The 15358-nt window shown below is 38.7% G+C and overlaps 2 protein-coding genes across 4 annotated transcripts in view; one reads left to right on the forward strand and one right to left on the reverse strand.

Moving 5' to 3' along the window:
* LOC125486371 (spermatogenesis- and oogenesis-specific basic helix-loop-helix-containing protein 1-like) overlaps positions 1–8195 on the forward strand; it is a 12851-nt gene extending 4656 nt beyond the window's left edge. Inside the window, exons 3-8 of one of the 2 annotated variants that reach the window (XM_048613581.1) lie at positions 179–326; positions 979–1070; positions 2151–2269; positions 3098–3263; positions 3351–3424; positions 7442–8195. In XM_048613581.1, the coding sequence (XP_048469538.1) occupies positions 179–326; positions 979–1070; positions 2151–2269; positions 3098–3263; positions 3351–3424; positions 7442–7716 (874 nt within the window). In that variant the 3' untranslated portion in view covers positions 7717–8195. Of the gene's footprint in view, positions 1–178; positions 327–978; positions 1071–2147; positions 2270–3097; positions 3264–3350; positions 3425–7441 lie in introns of both variants that reach the window. The other variant, XM_048613580.1, reaches the window with a different exon arrangement.
* A 763-nt stretch (positions 8196–8958) lies between these two features.
* The window catches only part of LOC109918070 (kelch-like protein 20), a 41972-nt gene continuing 35572 nt past the window's right edge, over positions 8959–15358 (reverse strand). For both annotated transcript variants that reach the window (XM_020517970.2, XM_048613579.1), the window contains 3 exons: positions 13271–13479; positions 12123–12229; positions 8959–10267 (listed from right to left, as the gene is read on the reverse strand). In XM_020517970.2, coding sequence (XP_020373559.1) covers positions 10183–10267; positions 12123–12229; positions 13271–13479 — 401 coding nt within the window. In that variant the 3' untranslated portion in view covers positions 8959–10182. The remainder of the gene's footprint in view (positions 10268–12122; positions 12230–13270; positions 13480–15358) is intronic.

Below are 15358 nucleotides of genomic sequence, written 5' to 3' on the forward strand. Positions count from 1 at the left end.
GCTCCTATGATGCTGCTTGGCCTGCTGTGTTCATCCAGCTCTGCACCTTGTTGTCTTGGATTCTCCAGCATCTGCAGTTCCTACTATCTCTAATGCGTAAACCTTAATATCTGCTGACCAGAAGGCTACATAGCTACCAGGGATGAACTGTCTGTTTTGGGATCATCGCATTTTGCAGGAAACGGATTAAAAGCAGCTGTGATCAGCTGCGTGATCTGCTGCCAAAGTTTGAAGGACGAAGGAATGATATGGCATCTGTCTTGGAGATGACCGTGAAATACCTGGAGCTTGTTCAAACCCTTATCCCGCCTCAAGAACAATTGAGAGTGAGTAATTTCCTCCTGATTTTTAAAGTATAGTTACATTTTTTTTTTTAACAATTCAGTCATTTGTTTTTTTCCTTCAAACTCTCCGAAACCTCCAAGCAGTCTATAATGCTTGGGTTTTAAAAAAATTTTGGGTCCCAAGTAATTTTTTTTTTAGCACCTCTTGTACCTAAGATGGTGCTGTGTGGTGACTTTATACATTTTTTACTGTACTTGTGTACTTCAGTACATGTGAGAATAAAATCAAAATCTAATTGCATTTCAAGCCCTGTCCAAGCTCAGTGAGAATTGGCTAACTCTGGGATTGAACCTGGAATTTTCTTGGAGATTTGCAAGCCATAAACAAACTACAGTAGTCACCCCTCCCCTTTACCTGACTGACTATACATAAGAACTAGAAACTATTTGTTCTGTTATATCCTGGGTGAGAAATTTTTGTCTCATAGACTGGCATTACATGTTGGCTATCTGTCTACAAATCCCATGGAGAGCTGTTAATATTAAAAAAAATATATATACCTTTAGCACCAGTATTGAATCTAAAATGTACTTATTTAATTTTTGAGAATCTGGAAGGAGTCTGCAAAGTTGTTAATTTACTTCTGACACTCGGGTTACTGCCTTCGATAATGCAAAATTGCTTTTTGTTCAGATTTTATCCATACCTGAAGGGCTATATGAAAAATGGCAAAAGCCGACTCCAGAGAGAAGCAAGAAGACAAAAGGGAAAAGAAAAACGTGCATGTAAGGTTGGAGCGGTATTGTTCATTTATGTTCAGGCCTTGGGCACTTTGTTTTTGTTCCACACCTTGGAAAATTATTCATGCAGCTCCAATTTAACTATTCCAATCCAGAGTGCCTAGCCAAGGGGAAATTGAGTTGCAGCAATTCTCTCAGAAAAGAGGGATAGTTGATATATTAAGTAAAGCCTTAAAAGTGCTGTTGTTTATTTTTTGATTTGTTTAGTTATTGTTGGGTAAGCTATAAAATATACAGTTCCAAATTTGGAGACTCTTGGTCTCTTGCCATTTGTACTATTCTTAACTTCATGATCTTTCCGTCAGAAAAATGACTGACAGCAAATGATTTATGACCCATTCACCAATTTGATGTATGGTATAAACTTTGGATACCTCTAGCCTTCTACCAAAGATCCTCTCTCAGCACTTTCTAAACCCACGACCACTTCCATCTAGAAGGACAAGGGCAGCAGATACATGGGAAGACCACCACCAGTAAATTCCCCTCCAACCCACTCACCATCCTGACTTGGGAATGTATCGCTGTTCCTTCACTGCTGAGTCAAAAATCCTGGCATTCCCCGCCCCACAATGGCACTGTGGGTCCAACACAACAGGTGAACTGCAGCAGTTCAAGAAGGCAGCTCACCATCACCTTCTCAAAGGCAACTAGGGATAAGCAATAAAGGCTGACCCAGCCAGCAACCTCCACGTCCCACAAATGAATATATTTTAAAAAGAGAATTTCATTTGGGGTTGGGGTGGAAATGTAGTGTTACTTCCTTATTTCAAGGGCTTCACACCACCAGTGGCATCATAGGAGATTAGTACTCCTAACAGAATGGCTGTCTGTTATTGGAAGGAGGTATGTGTTCATTACTGGTGGTGGGGAAATGGATGAGAGGTCAAATGGGCCTGAAGCTCTCTTTGAGGAAGAACCATAAATGTTTGTTCAGATAGAGATCTGAATCCTGACCTCAGCTGGTCAACTCCTCAATGTTTTGCCTCCAGTTCTTTTTTTTAGATGTATGTTCTTAATGTGAACAACACTTTCACTTTTTTTATGTTTCTTTTCATTCAGCAGCAAAAAGGACCCAATGAAAACTTGCACAATTCAAACTCCAAAAGGGAAAAAGCAAGCCTTGGCTGAAAGTTCAGGAATCTCTCTGAATTTTCCACAACTGAGCATCCCAACTGTTTCAGGTTAGCTCTAGCAACTAGACCTGTAAGTGCCGTTGACTTTGTTTATTTCTAGCACTAAGTCAAATTGAACTTGGTGTAAGGTCGGAAATAATTTATTTTGAACCAAGAACAATCTTGAAGGGTGTAGGCAGTTCTGTAACTTTTTGTGTGGAAAGGGTCTGTTAATATAAATAGAAGGATGATAGAATTAGTGAGGTTACTGGACTGTCAGTCCAGGGGCCTGGACTAATGTGATGGAGACAAGAATTCAAATCCCACCATGGCCACTAGGAATGTGCTTTTTAAAATTTATTAATTGGTAAATGTGAAACAAAATGTTGGCATCATTGACAATCTGAGTTTCACAACACAATGGTTCAGAAGTAGGTTAGCACTTAGCTTCCATCCTAAATACAATCTTGGATCCAAACTCCTCTTTAAGAGGTCAGTTAGAGTCTGTCATCTTGTACCACTAGCTGTTCAATACAAGTTACCTCACCAACACCACTTCCTGGGCATTGGTGTATGGCCAATATGTTAGCCTTGCTGATAGTATGCATATCTCAGGAATGGAAGAAGGAAAAATTAATTAAAATCCTTTTTGTACATATCACTTACAGATTTCTTTTTTTTTTTTTTACCCCGATGACAGAGTAAAAGGGTTTCTTGTTTAATAATTGGCAGTTTGATTGAAATGTTTGAAAAGCAATTATTTTTTAATTTCTAACTCTGGTAACTGTTTAGTAGATGGCTCTGACAGGTGTTTTTAACATGCTTTCATAGAATAATAACGAACACATGCTTGTCTTTTTTAAACAGTACAAATAAACTGGGTTTTTCTTTTTGTAGAGCTGCAACCAACACTTCCAGTCACTAACTCTTCTGAACAACATGTGCCACATCCAACCAACTGTTTATCAACCAAATGGTTTACAACTCTCCCTGGTGCAGATCAAAACCATCAAAATCTTCTGAACACCAGTTCTAAAACGCTTGCTTCAGTCCCACCAAATGGGTTTGTGTCTCAGTTGCCCCTTTTTGGGAGAGGAGAGTTTTTTTTAAGTATTCAGAATTCAGGTGTTAACAAGTATTGTATTTTCAGCTCTACAGTGGAAAGTTCGACTCAACAAGATAATCTGAGTTTTGACATTCCAGATCAATGGAAAGGCATGCAAGGTAAGGTTGTATTATGCCGTGAAATGCACCTAATCAAATACACCCTCTTGCTTGTAATTGGCAACTTCTTCAGTCATAGTTATGCAGCACAGATACAGACCCTTCGGTCCAACTCCTCTATGCCAACCAGATACCCTAAACTTACCCAGCCCCTCTTAACCCTTCCTATTCATTTACCCAAACAGATGTCTTTTAAATGGTGAAATTGCATCTACTTACATCACCACCTCTAGCAGCTTATTCCATAAACACACCACTCTCTGAAAAGGTTACCCCTCAGGTCCCTTTTTAAAATCTTTCCTCTCTCACCTTAAACCTATACCCTCTAGTTTTGATTTGGTTTTGATTTTATTATCACTTGTACTGGAATATTGAAAAGCTTTGTTTGCTAGCGGTATCACAGCAAGCAAATGAGGCACAGATCAAAAAGACTTAAAGGCATACCAGTTACATTAAGACTAGAGTCCATTCAAGAGTCTAACAGCTGGAAAGAAGCTGGTCCTGAACCTGCTTGTGCGTGTGTTCAGGCTTCTGTATCTTCTGCCTGACAGAAGAGGTTGTAGGAGATCGTTACCAGGGTGTGATGGGTCTTTGTTGGCTGCCTTTCTGCAGCAGTGAGCCGTGTAAATGGAGTCCATGGATGGAAGGTTGGCTTCTGTGATGGTCTGGGCTGTGCACACCACCTTCTGTAGTTTCTTACGGTGCTGGGCAGAGCAGTTGCCGTACCAGCCGTAATGCACCCGGACAGTGTGCTTTCAATGGTGCATCTCTAGAAGTTGGTGAGGGTCATTATTTACCCTATCCATGCCCCTCATGATTTTATAAACCTCTAAGGTCACCTCTCAGCCTCTGATGCTCCAGCAAAAATAGCCCCAGCTATTCAGCCTCTCACAGGAGGGTCACCAAACCTGAAACGATAACTTTTTTTCCTTCACAGATGCTGCCAGACCTGCTGAGCTTTTCCAGCAACTTTGTTTTTGTTCCTGATTTACAGCATCCGTAGTTCTTTCGGGTTTTTATTCAGCCTCTCCCTGTAGCTCAAATCCTCCAATTCCGGCAGCGTCCTTGTAAACCTTTTTCTGAACCCTTTCAAGTTTCACAACATCTTCCCTATAGCGGGGAGACCAGGACTGAATGCAGTATTCTAAGTGGCCTCATCAATGTTCTGTACAGCTACAACATATTGTCCCAACTCCTGTGATCAGTGCACTGATCAATGAAGGCAAGCATGCCTTCACTATCCTGTTGACCTGTGACTCTACTTTCAAGGAAGCATGTACCTGCACCCCTAGGTCTCTTTGTTCATAAACACTCCCCAGGGCCTTACCATTAATGGTAAGTCTGGCCCTGATTTGCCTTACCAAAATGCAACACCTCAATTATCTAAATAAAACTCCATCTGCCACTCCTCAGCCCAAGGTCCCATTGTATTGAAAGAATCTTCTTCGCTGTCCGCTGTCCACTGCACCACCTAGTTTGGTGTCATCTGCAAACTTATTGGCCATTCTTCTCTACTCCCATCCAAATCATTTTATAGAAATGACAAAAAGCAGCATCAAACCTTGCAGCACATGCTGGTCACAGGCCTCCAGTCCAAAAAATAAATCCCTCTACCATCCTATCTCTCCTATTTTTCAAGCAAATTGTGTATCCAATTGAACACAGGGGGAGCTAGCCAATGTGATCTAATCTTGCTAACATGTTAATGGTTTTTTGTACCCTTTTTAATCTAGGGAAGTCTCCACAAGGTGAGACTGCGTTTAATTAAACTGTCACCCTCTGCTCTTTTTCATACATGTTGCCCTTTTGAATGATATTTTTCTTCCTATACTCGTGATTTCAGTAGGTTCAATTTGGCCATTCAGGTCTCTGATCACTGACTTTGTTCTACAGTGTATGGATGCTAGAACATTGGTTTCCTTCCTTTGGGAAGGAATGGATGAGAGTCCTCCACCAGATTGAGTAATGAATTTACTAACTTTTCAAGGCTGAACAAATTTTAACTTTGTTTTCTCTTCCATCTGTATTTCTAACTTTAACCAGTGATCAGCCCTACTGCCTTCACACTTCATCTAGCACTTCAATTCTGCAGGACTACAGTTGCACATTGGGTATCATACTCCCAGCTGGAGCCTGCATGAAGTGCAACTTCCCTTCCCTTGTTCTACTGCTTTTGATTCTGTCAAAATTCCATAACTTTTTTCGTTGTTGTTGTTGTTCAGTAGTTGAGTATTTTACATGTATCAACAAAGGCTGGAGTTTCCTTTTTTCTATTTTAACACACGTTTGTATAAATTTGAGAATTCTCCTTTTTTGTTTTGCCAACCTGATTGGACAACCTGTCCAATGTCCAATGGCAGGTGGGACTTGGACCTGGACTTCTGGCTCAGTGAATGGGGACATTCCAAATGTGCCACAATTTGTTCATCACTTTGCAATTTGAGTATTATCTTAATTCTCCCAGGCATGTATGCAAGTGGTCATTCACTTTAAAAGTGATCAATTTGGATTAAGTTTCTGAATCTCATTGTAAATTAGAAACCCTATAAAACAACTTCTATTGCTTCTACCTGTTTTAGTTGTGTCAAATCTCAGCACTTGAGATAAAATCCTCATCCCTTGACTTTTTAATAACAATTTCTAATTTAAGAGAATGGTTAGGCAGCAGGAGATGGTAGATAGTTCTGGTCAGCCAATGACCTTTTTTATTAGTTTGTTCATTAAGTCTAGATATTTTATGGGGATATCTATCACTTCTACATCTAAGCCAGAGACCAGTCAAGTAATATGTTCCCTTGCTGAACCTACACTACCTGCTTATTAGATTGTTGTACAGGTATCACTTGCATTGTGTTTAGGAGAAAAATCAACTCCAACATCCTTAATGTTAAGTTTATGGCCCAGAAGGAAAATCATTCCTACATTTTGATACATACTCCTAATAACTGAAATAATTTCAAAGTGAATAATCTAGTTCTTCTGGTCCCTCAAGCAAAGTCCCTAACTTCTATCAAACTTAATTTTTCTGATGACCTTGACATTTTTTTTTGAACTACCCAGAACTGAACCATATTAAATGTCAATGTGTTGCCCCAGCATCATCTATATACCTTCAAACTTGGAATACTCTTTTAAATGCATTTAGCTTTTGAATAGTAGGTGAACAACTACTTATCTCCTCTGCATTAAATTTTGTCCAAATTCAATCTAATAGAAAAACTAACAAAAACAAATTGCTGCAGAACTCCAGTCTGGCAGCCTCTGCAAAGAGGAAGCAGACTTAATGTTGAGACCAGTGACCCACCTCCAAACTGATATCGGCTGAGCTGAATGGGAGGGAGAATCTTTCCCTGTATTTCATTTTCTTACTGTTTATTACTTATTTAGCTTGGATATTTGCACATGACTCAAGTGAATAACTCCTGAGCTCCAGGTTTCTGATTACAAACATGAAGATTGTAGTGTATTGAGACCATCACTGGCAAGCAAGTCAGTGCTCTAGGCTAACACAAAACCAGAGAAACTCTTCCTGGCAAGGGTTATTAGCCTCAGAATTGACAGTCAATCTCTCTCACCTCCCTCAAAATATGGGTGAGGGGAGATTGAGAGGGTTGCCTTCAGCCAGTGTAGGAATCAATTCCTATGCTGTTAGCATTGCATTACATTAACCAGTCCCCCTATCCCCATAGGGATTCAGGCATCACTGACAAGCCTAGAGTCCATTAATCACTTCTTTTTTGCTCCTTTTTGTTTTTGGGCTAACTGCATACCTATATCGTTATCTTCCCTTCAGATAATAGACCAATGACTTAAATTTCAAATCAAGTTTATAAACTTGCACTGTGATGGTTTATTCAATCTCTCTACTTGAACTTTATATTTTAAAAAAAAAATTCTCCACTTAAGTTTGGTGATTTGTAACATGTTCTCTACCCTACCCTACACCCCCACCCCCCACCCTCTAATTCTGTAACCAGGTGAAAATTATACACATTCCACATTTCTTTATCATTACAGACTCTGGTAATTCCAGCACCACCACTGCAAACAAAAGCTTGGAGATTCCAGCATCAACTGTGGATCCAGACACTTCAATTCACACACAACAGGCTTTGCCTTCAAAAGCAAAACCAGAATCTCTCAAATCATTCCAAGCCTTGGATTTAAATAGGCTAATGACTGACAAGTCACTGGGAAACTGGCCAGAAGTGGATTTGCCAGCAACAACAAATGAAAATGACCTGTGTCCTGAAGAAGTAGCTATGGTGGACTTGATCTTCTTAAGTTTATAACCAATCTAAACCTTGATTATTTTCAAATAACTCGCTTGTCCAACAAGTAGGCATTTCTGGTACAAACATTACTAGCATATAGGTACTAAGCCAAGTAATGCTAGGGAATCCTCACAAACATTATGTAATTATCTGTTTTGTGGAACTAGTCCATATCAACACACTTTAGCTGTTGCATGCACTGAACCAGTGCCTACTTCAAATGTAGTGTTTGAATTGAATTTCTTCTGGCTGCAGGACTAGAAAGATCCCATTTGTCTGTACTATTGTATTTGTATGTGTCTGCACTGTAGCATACTTGAGAATGATGCCAAATGTTATGTTGATTTTAATCTGATCAATGATAACTTGCTTTACAGTGAATGTTGGTATCTCATACTTTGGGTTGAGACTGTTAAAACATCTTGCATGTACAATATTTCCTCTATCCTGAAAGGGGTTAGAGATATTAAAGTGAAGCAGCATCTGTTGATGGTTAATTGTCTCAATGCTTCATGCCACATGTTACCTTTGGGTAGGAGTTATCTATTGGGATGAGTTTCCTGCAATAACACTTGAACTTGGTTATGTTTTTTGAGCAGAAGTTGTGTTTAAACATTTGAACTTATGTCCATTTTCTCCTTTTGTTAACAGGATGTTGAATTATTTCTGTTGCCAGAGTTGCTCTGGTTAACACAATGAATATAATGTTCTTGTAGGTTTTTTGCATTGAAAAATCACCATTTTTCAATGTACCCTGTTTCTAACAACTTAAGTAACTGGGGTAAAATGCTCAAAGTTGCAGGATCTTCAGAAATCATCAAGCAGTTGAACTGAGCTTTCAACTTTATTTAAATAGTGTACAAATTGAACACAAGCTGTTTAAAAATAAATCTGCTTGAACAGAAATTAACATGTCTGACAATTTGGAGAATAAACTTGCTCTATGATCCTTCTCTGAAGGTAAAGGTGATGAACCAAGATGTATTCCTAAAGAAGTTTCTTGCTCCCAGAAAGTATGGTAGAGAGTAAAATCCAAAAGAGTTAACTCTCAGCTAGAAATGAGTTTTAAATGGATAGTTTCAAAGCAAGCAATCCTTTTTCATTTCTTAAGATCATACTGTGTGAACAATAAGTTCACAAGGTTAGCAAAGTAGCAATTCCTAGTTTTGAACCATGCTGCACTCATGTCTTACTTGCATGTGGCTGCACAGCCAGAGAACTAAAGGCTGTTTTTGACTATTGACACTTAAGTAGAAAATCCAATAGATACAATTCAACCTGATTTGAAGTTTTTTTTTTTTTTTTTGCAGTGTAACTTGGCTAAAAATGAACCCTAAGCAGCTCCTCTTGCATTCTAATAGAGGCTTGACTTAACACAGAATAGGTATATCACTGTATACTTGGATACAAAAAGACACTGCCATTGCTTGTTTTTCTGAATATCTCTGTACATTCTAAATCAATTAGAAGGTGCTTTACAAAAGTTTTGGCCAACCTCCAATTCAAATTTCACCTGCTTTAATTTTCCCTATTAGGTAGGATCCTAATTGCTCTACCACTTAAAGCCTGCATAACAACTTTCATTTATTTTACCTTCCATAAGGCAAGAAATTTTTATTATTGAACTTAGATTATAAGACTGGCTTTTTACATTTTACTGAATGCAAGAGCCTTCACTCTTGCCAAACTGGATGTATCCCAGTTCTGAGGAAGGGTCATTGGACCTGAAACATTAACTGTGTTTTCTCCTCCACAGATGCTGCCAGACCTGCTGGAGCTTTTCCAACAACTTTGTTTTTGTTCCTGATTTACAGCATCTGCAGTGCTTTTGGTTTTTATTTGGATGTATCTCCTACTCTTGAGGCAAGATCTACACAACATGATATGCAAGCTGATCCCTTGATCAAATTTTAAAATCCTGTCTCTCTAATAAAAGCCACTGCAGATTTGCAGAGTCAAATAGCCATACCTCTACTGTGTCACATTGTGCATGTGTTAACTTTTTGAAAAAATTGCAATGTAAGAATGAGAACATTTGCTTCATGGGACAGACCATTGTCTTTTTGTTGATCCTGAACCTAACAGGGTTTCAAGTGCTTCATACAGTTGCAATTTCAAGTTGCATAAATAGTGGCACAAAGATTTGTCATGCCTGCACAGGTGCCAGAATAAATTAGCTATTTTAAAATAATACTTACCTATGTGGATTTATTTAATCAGCACTGGTTAATAAGGCAGCAGGTTTTGTTTTAATAAGGTGGCTGTAAGGAGTTCCTAATACATTGTTCCAACTTTGTAAGAAATGCAATTGCTGGAGCTCCATGATTGTTTACACATCAATGTAGAAAATTGCTAGATTATATAATGCACTTATTATAGAAGGTGCTCTTGTGGACTCCACTTAATCTATTCGGCATTGAATGACTGTCTTTTTGTAACAATGCTATTGTAAATGGATAAGCCCCCTTGTTAACTTTGAAGAATTCACCAAATGTGTGACTCGCATTGTGTCATCTTCACCACACCGACCCCACCTCCAAGGCGCCTGTAGTTCATACTTCCAAACAGCCTGAGGGAATAAATCAATTCAAAAATTAAACCACTTTATAAATTTAAAGTGTTGCACAAGGTAAATCAATAAATCTATTCAAATCTTGTTTCTTTGCTTGTCTATTGCTTTAAAAGGAAAATGGTAATGGACAGGGCAAAATACTTAAATCAATAAAAATAATTTGCATGAAAAATAGAAATTAATACCTTTTCCATCTCTGGTTAATCCAGTAAGGTTTTAAATCTAAAAAGTGTACAAAGTGGTAATTGTTGGATTCACACTCAAAGCATTTGACATAAATCTTGATTCAACTGCATTGTATTTAGCTGATTTCATTGCCAAAGAGTGGGTTCAAAGTTGCTATGATGAGTGTGCAATTTTGTGATGAGGCAACATTATAACAACCTATGCAATGTGGGTGGTATAGGGTAGCAGGGTGCTGCCTTGTTTTCCCTTCTGCTGTAAGGTATTCACCAACCCCACCCCCCCAATCAGTTACTGAGATAAATCAGAATATTCTAGAAGTTTTTCTTTGCAATGTACTTAGCACTAGTTGAACCACATTCTTAATCAATGTGAAATGGACATGAACAAGCAACCCCTGTCTTGATGTGACTACAGTAATTCCATCCATGTACTGTTCGAATTTTCTACTCTGCCACAAGTCCTTCAACATTACTTGTGCACAAACCCTCAAAGTCAAACCCAGTAAAGGTTGAATGGTGACTATAATAGACTGTGCAGTGGCTGACAAGTCAAATAAAATGACTGTTAGATAACTACACATCAATGCATCAGAAAACATTTGCAACACCAGACGATACTCACCACAATCTGTTAAACTCAAGGCAGTGGTGTGAAAGTGTCAATAATATGGGATTCTACTGTTGCAAAGCATATACTAATTAAGTTTTGTTTTAAACTATTTCCCCCAGATGAAAAAAAAAATCACTTGCAGCTTTGATAGTACTCTATGCTTGACCAAAACAAACTGAATTTAAGTTCACTGAAAGCAAAAATTGAAGAATCTAGATTTACAACCCAACACCATACCAAGGAAATTGCATTGCAGGATGTGCCATATTTCAGACAGCATATCAAACACCACTATCCTGTATGTCTGGGCAAGTGAAAATGGTAGCAATGGTGACCTGATATGATCTGGACATAGGTCCTTTTCAGATCACTTGGGCCCTCATGAAATGGCGGAGATACTAAAGTTAATTCAAGTTTTTGTGCCTTTTGGATCAGTCAAGGACTTCTTTCAAACAAACAGAAGGATGGTGTTGATACACAGCAAAGGATTTGAGCTACATAGACATTGGGAGTCTCAACACACTACCACCATAGGTCAATGCAATTCATGCAATTTAAGAGAATTTCTGGAAAACTTTTTTTTAATAACAATGATCAGTATTTATTGCAGTAACTTAAGTCCATTATACTTAGTGTGAAATCTGACAGTTCCATTCTGCAATTACTGACTTCACACATAGGTTACAAAAACCAACTAAAGGTTCCATTTTATATTTTGTGAAATTCTAACTTAGCTATTATAGTCATTTACACTGATTGGAATCAAAAGGACAAAAAAACTAATAAATGCAAAATACTACAAATGCTGGAAATCTGAAACAATTAATTGAAAATTCTGGAGAAACTCAGGTCCAGCAGCATCTGTGTAAAGAGAATGAGTTAATAGTTCAACTCCAGTTATGTCCCTTCCTCTGTTCTGAAGAAGTAATATTGGATTTATTCCTCTCTCCATAGATGCTGCAGAACTTGTTCGAGTTACTCCAGCATTTTCTGTGCTTGTTTGAAATCTAATAAGTTCCACTTCTTGTGAGCTGTAAACATTGGGATGTGTTTGTACCTCCAAGTATTTGCATCAGGATCAAATACTTCAACGGTTTTTAAGTAGGTTGTACCATCAAAACCGCCAACTGCCATCAAAAGTCCATTTACAACAGCTAGACCAACCTGTGGTAAGGATGGGGGGGAAAAAAAGAAATCAATTAAATACTTGAATTACTTGCTAAGAACTAGGGTGTTTACAGTTGAACAAAAAGCAAATGCTAACACAAGCAACCTGCTCATACAACATGAAGTATGAAATCATGACACATAGAAATAGGATTGTCCTCTCAGTTGCTACCTGCTTGCTTAAGAGTCAGTAGATGGTGCCCTCACTTTCCCAAATAGAACCCAATGCAAATGCATTGAGGAATAAAATCTCTCATCCCTTGTGCCTAATTGACAGCAGTTAACTGCTAACACTCTGTTGCGGCGCACGTATCGGCTCAGTAAGGTCACTGTACAGTGAACAAATGAGACTGCATCTAATGGATTAGCCTTGCTACCAAGACATCTGAAGCAATGCTACAATCCTAATGTTAGATTTTTCTACAGTGGCAGCAGGGGAGTGGTTAAGAACATAAACAACCCTAGTGTAATTTTTCTCAAATCATGTGTTGCTCAGTAGAGAAACAGACAAAATGTATTATTCAGCTAGGTACAGTACACATTCCTGCCCCATTTTCGATTTTATGAGGCTCCACATCACAATCAGTAGAGATAGGACTGTGAATGTTTGTCAGCTTGTGTCAGAATGACACTCAATAGAGGGCATTTATATTCTACAGAAGATTGAAGATTTCACTTTAGTGCCAAGAGAAATTGCCTTTTTCAATTTGAAGGTGCTATACAGCAGCAGAAATGCAAACAAAGCAAGCTGCACTGATAAAGATAAAGCATAATATTCTATACCTCCAGAAATTATAACAGGTCAATCAATTTCTGGAACAGTAAATTAAATTGTATCCGTCTTCAAAACCGGCTGATCTGATAGAGTTATACTCTTGTCTACTTTTCACATTTTATTAGATTCCAACTAGTTTGAATTAAATCTGCAGTCTTGAGATGGCACTTTCATACTGAGAGTCTGTGGTCTGCTAAATATGTTTACAAAAACATGTACGCGTGCACACACAAACGACACAAATTAGCCGAGTGCACATTTACCCCACTCCGTCTGGAGGTCATAGCAACCACTGGAGACCACTGATTAGTTCGAAGGTTGTATCGCTCAGCACTACTAAGCTCAGTTGTGTCATCGCGTCCTCCGACTGCATAGATCATGTCCTGGAATACAGCGCAGCCAAGGTGCTTTCGCCTTGTCCCCATGGGTGAACAAGGAGACCAGCGATTCTCCTGAGGAATGAAGCGTTCAGCTGAAAAGTATAAATATTCCATAAACCCAACAAGCTAAATATTGCTGCAGTGTTGGAGCAAAGCAAGTTATTTGTGGAATGTAATCTTGATATATTTTAATAACATAAGCAATGTAGAGAATGAAAAGTAATGTTCCTGAAAAAAATTGCAGGTTTTAATTTGCACATATGGTATACCTGTACAGGTACTACCAAGTTTATACAATTAAGATAGAAAGGATATTCACCCATTTTAATTATGGGAACAGGACTAGGCTATTCAGGCTTTCAAACTGTTCCACTATTCAATGAGACCATGGTTGATATGTGGCCTAACTCTGTACCTGCCTTTGGACCATATCCTTTAATACCTTCGCTTAATAAAAATGCCTCTCTGATTCAAAATGAACAAATGATCTAGCGTCCACTACTGTTTATGAAGGGAGTTCCAAACCTCTACCACCCTTTGTATACACAGGTGCTTCCTAACATCTTTCCTGAACAGTCTGGCTCTAATTGTCAGACAATGCCTCTAGTTCTAGAACCCCCAACCAGTGGAAATAATATCTTTACCTTCTGTCCTTGAGGTTGTTGATTTGCTCACCAAACGGTCTGCTTATCATTCAGACATTTCATCACCATGCTAGATAACATACCCTTTGTATCATACCTAGCATGGTGATGAAAAGTCTGAACTATAACCAGCCAGCTCAGCAAGCAAACCAACAACCTCATCCACAACCCGAGCTACAAGTCTTTGCATGAACCTATTCTGTCTTCTTCTGTTAATATCTTGCAGACTTCAAAACATGCCACCCCTTAACCTTCTAAATTCTAGAGAAAGCAGACCTAATTTCTACAATCTCTCCTCATACCAACTTGAGGAGTTAAGGTATCATTCTTGTAAACCTATGTTGTTTTTCCTCCAAGGCCAAGAAATCCTTCCTCAGGTGTAGGGCCCAGATCTGCTCACAGTACTCCAAGTGGGGTCTAACCAGGGTTTCGTATCACTCCTGCATCGTTGTACTCCAGTCCTCTAGATATAAAGATCAGAATTCCATTAGCTGCGCTGATTTTCCTGCACCTGCCCGTGACATTTTAAAGATCTGAACCCCTCGCCGCCACCCACTCCCAAGTCTCCTTAGACACCCACTGTATTTAACTTTACACCATCTAGACATTACCCGATCTATCTTTTTTACAGTCCAAATTGGATAACCTCATGCTTGCTTACAATTAACTCCATCTGGATCAATTTTGCCCAATAAATCTGTCAATATCCCTTTCTAATTTCATGCTATCTACACTGTCCACAATGCTATCAAACTGTGTCATCAGCAAATTTGGAAAAATGACTATGCCATTATACAATTCATTAGTGAATAATGTGATTAACTGAAGCCCTAACACAGACCCCTGTAGTTACACTGGTCACATCCTGCTACTTTAAGCACATATCCAATTATTCCTACTTTCTGTTGCCTGCTACTCAATCAATTTCCCAGCAATGTCAGTAATTCACCCTCAAGTCCATGGGCTTCTAACTTAGTTCACAATCTCTCATGTGAGACTATCAAATGCCTTCTGGAAGTCCATATAGACAACACCTTTTGACATTTCACTGTCCACTAGCTAAGTCACCTCTTCAAAAAACTGCAACGAGGTTTGTCAGGTATGACCTACCTGTAAAATTCATGCTGGCTCTCCCTAATTAACTCAAAATTTAAGGTGTTCAGTTACCTCATCCTTGATTATAGACGCTAACAATCTCTCCACCACAGATGTTAAGCTAACTGGTCTGTAAATCCCTGGTTTTTCCACTTTTACTGTTCATAAAAAGTGGAGTGATATGAGTAACTTTCCAGTCCAGAGGGATGACTCCTGTATCCAGGGATCTCCG

The sequence above is a fragment of the Rhincodon typus genome, chromosome 28 (genome assembly GCF_021869965.1).
Source record: "Rhincodon typus isolate 14 chromosome 28, sRhiTyp1.1, whole genome shotgun sequence".
NCBI classification, from domain to species: Eukaryota; Metazoa; Chordata; class Chondrichthyes; order Orectolobiformes; family Rhincodontidae; genus Rhincodon; species Rhincodon typus.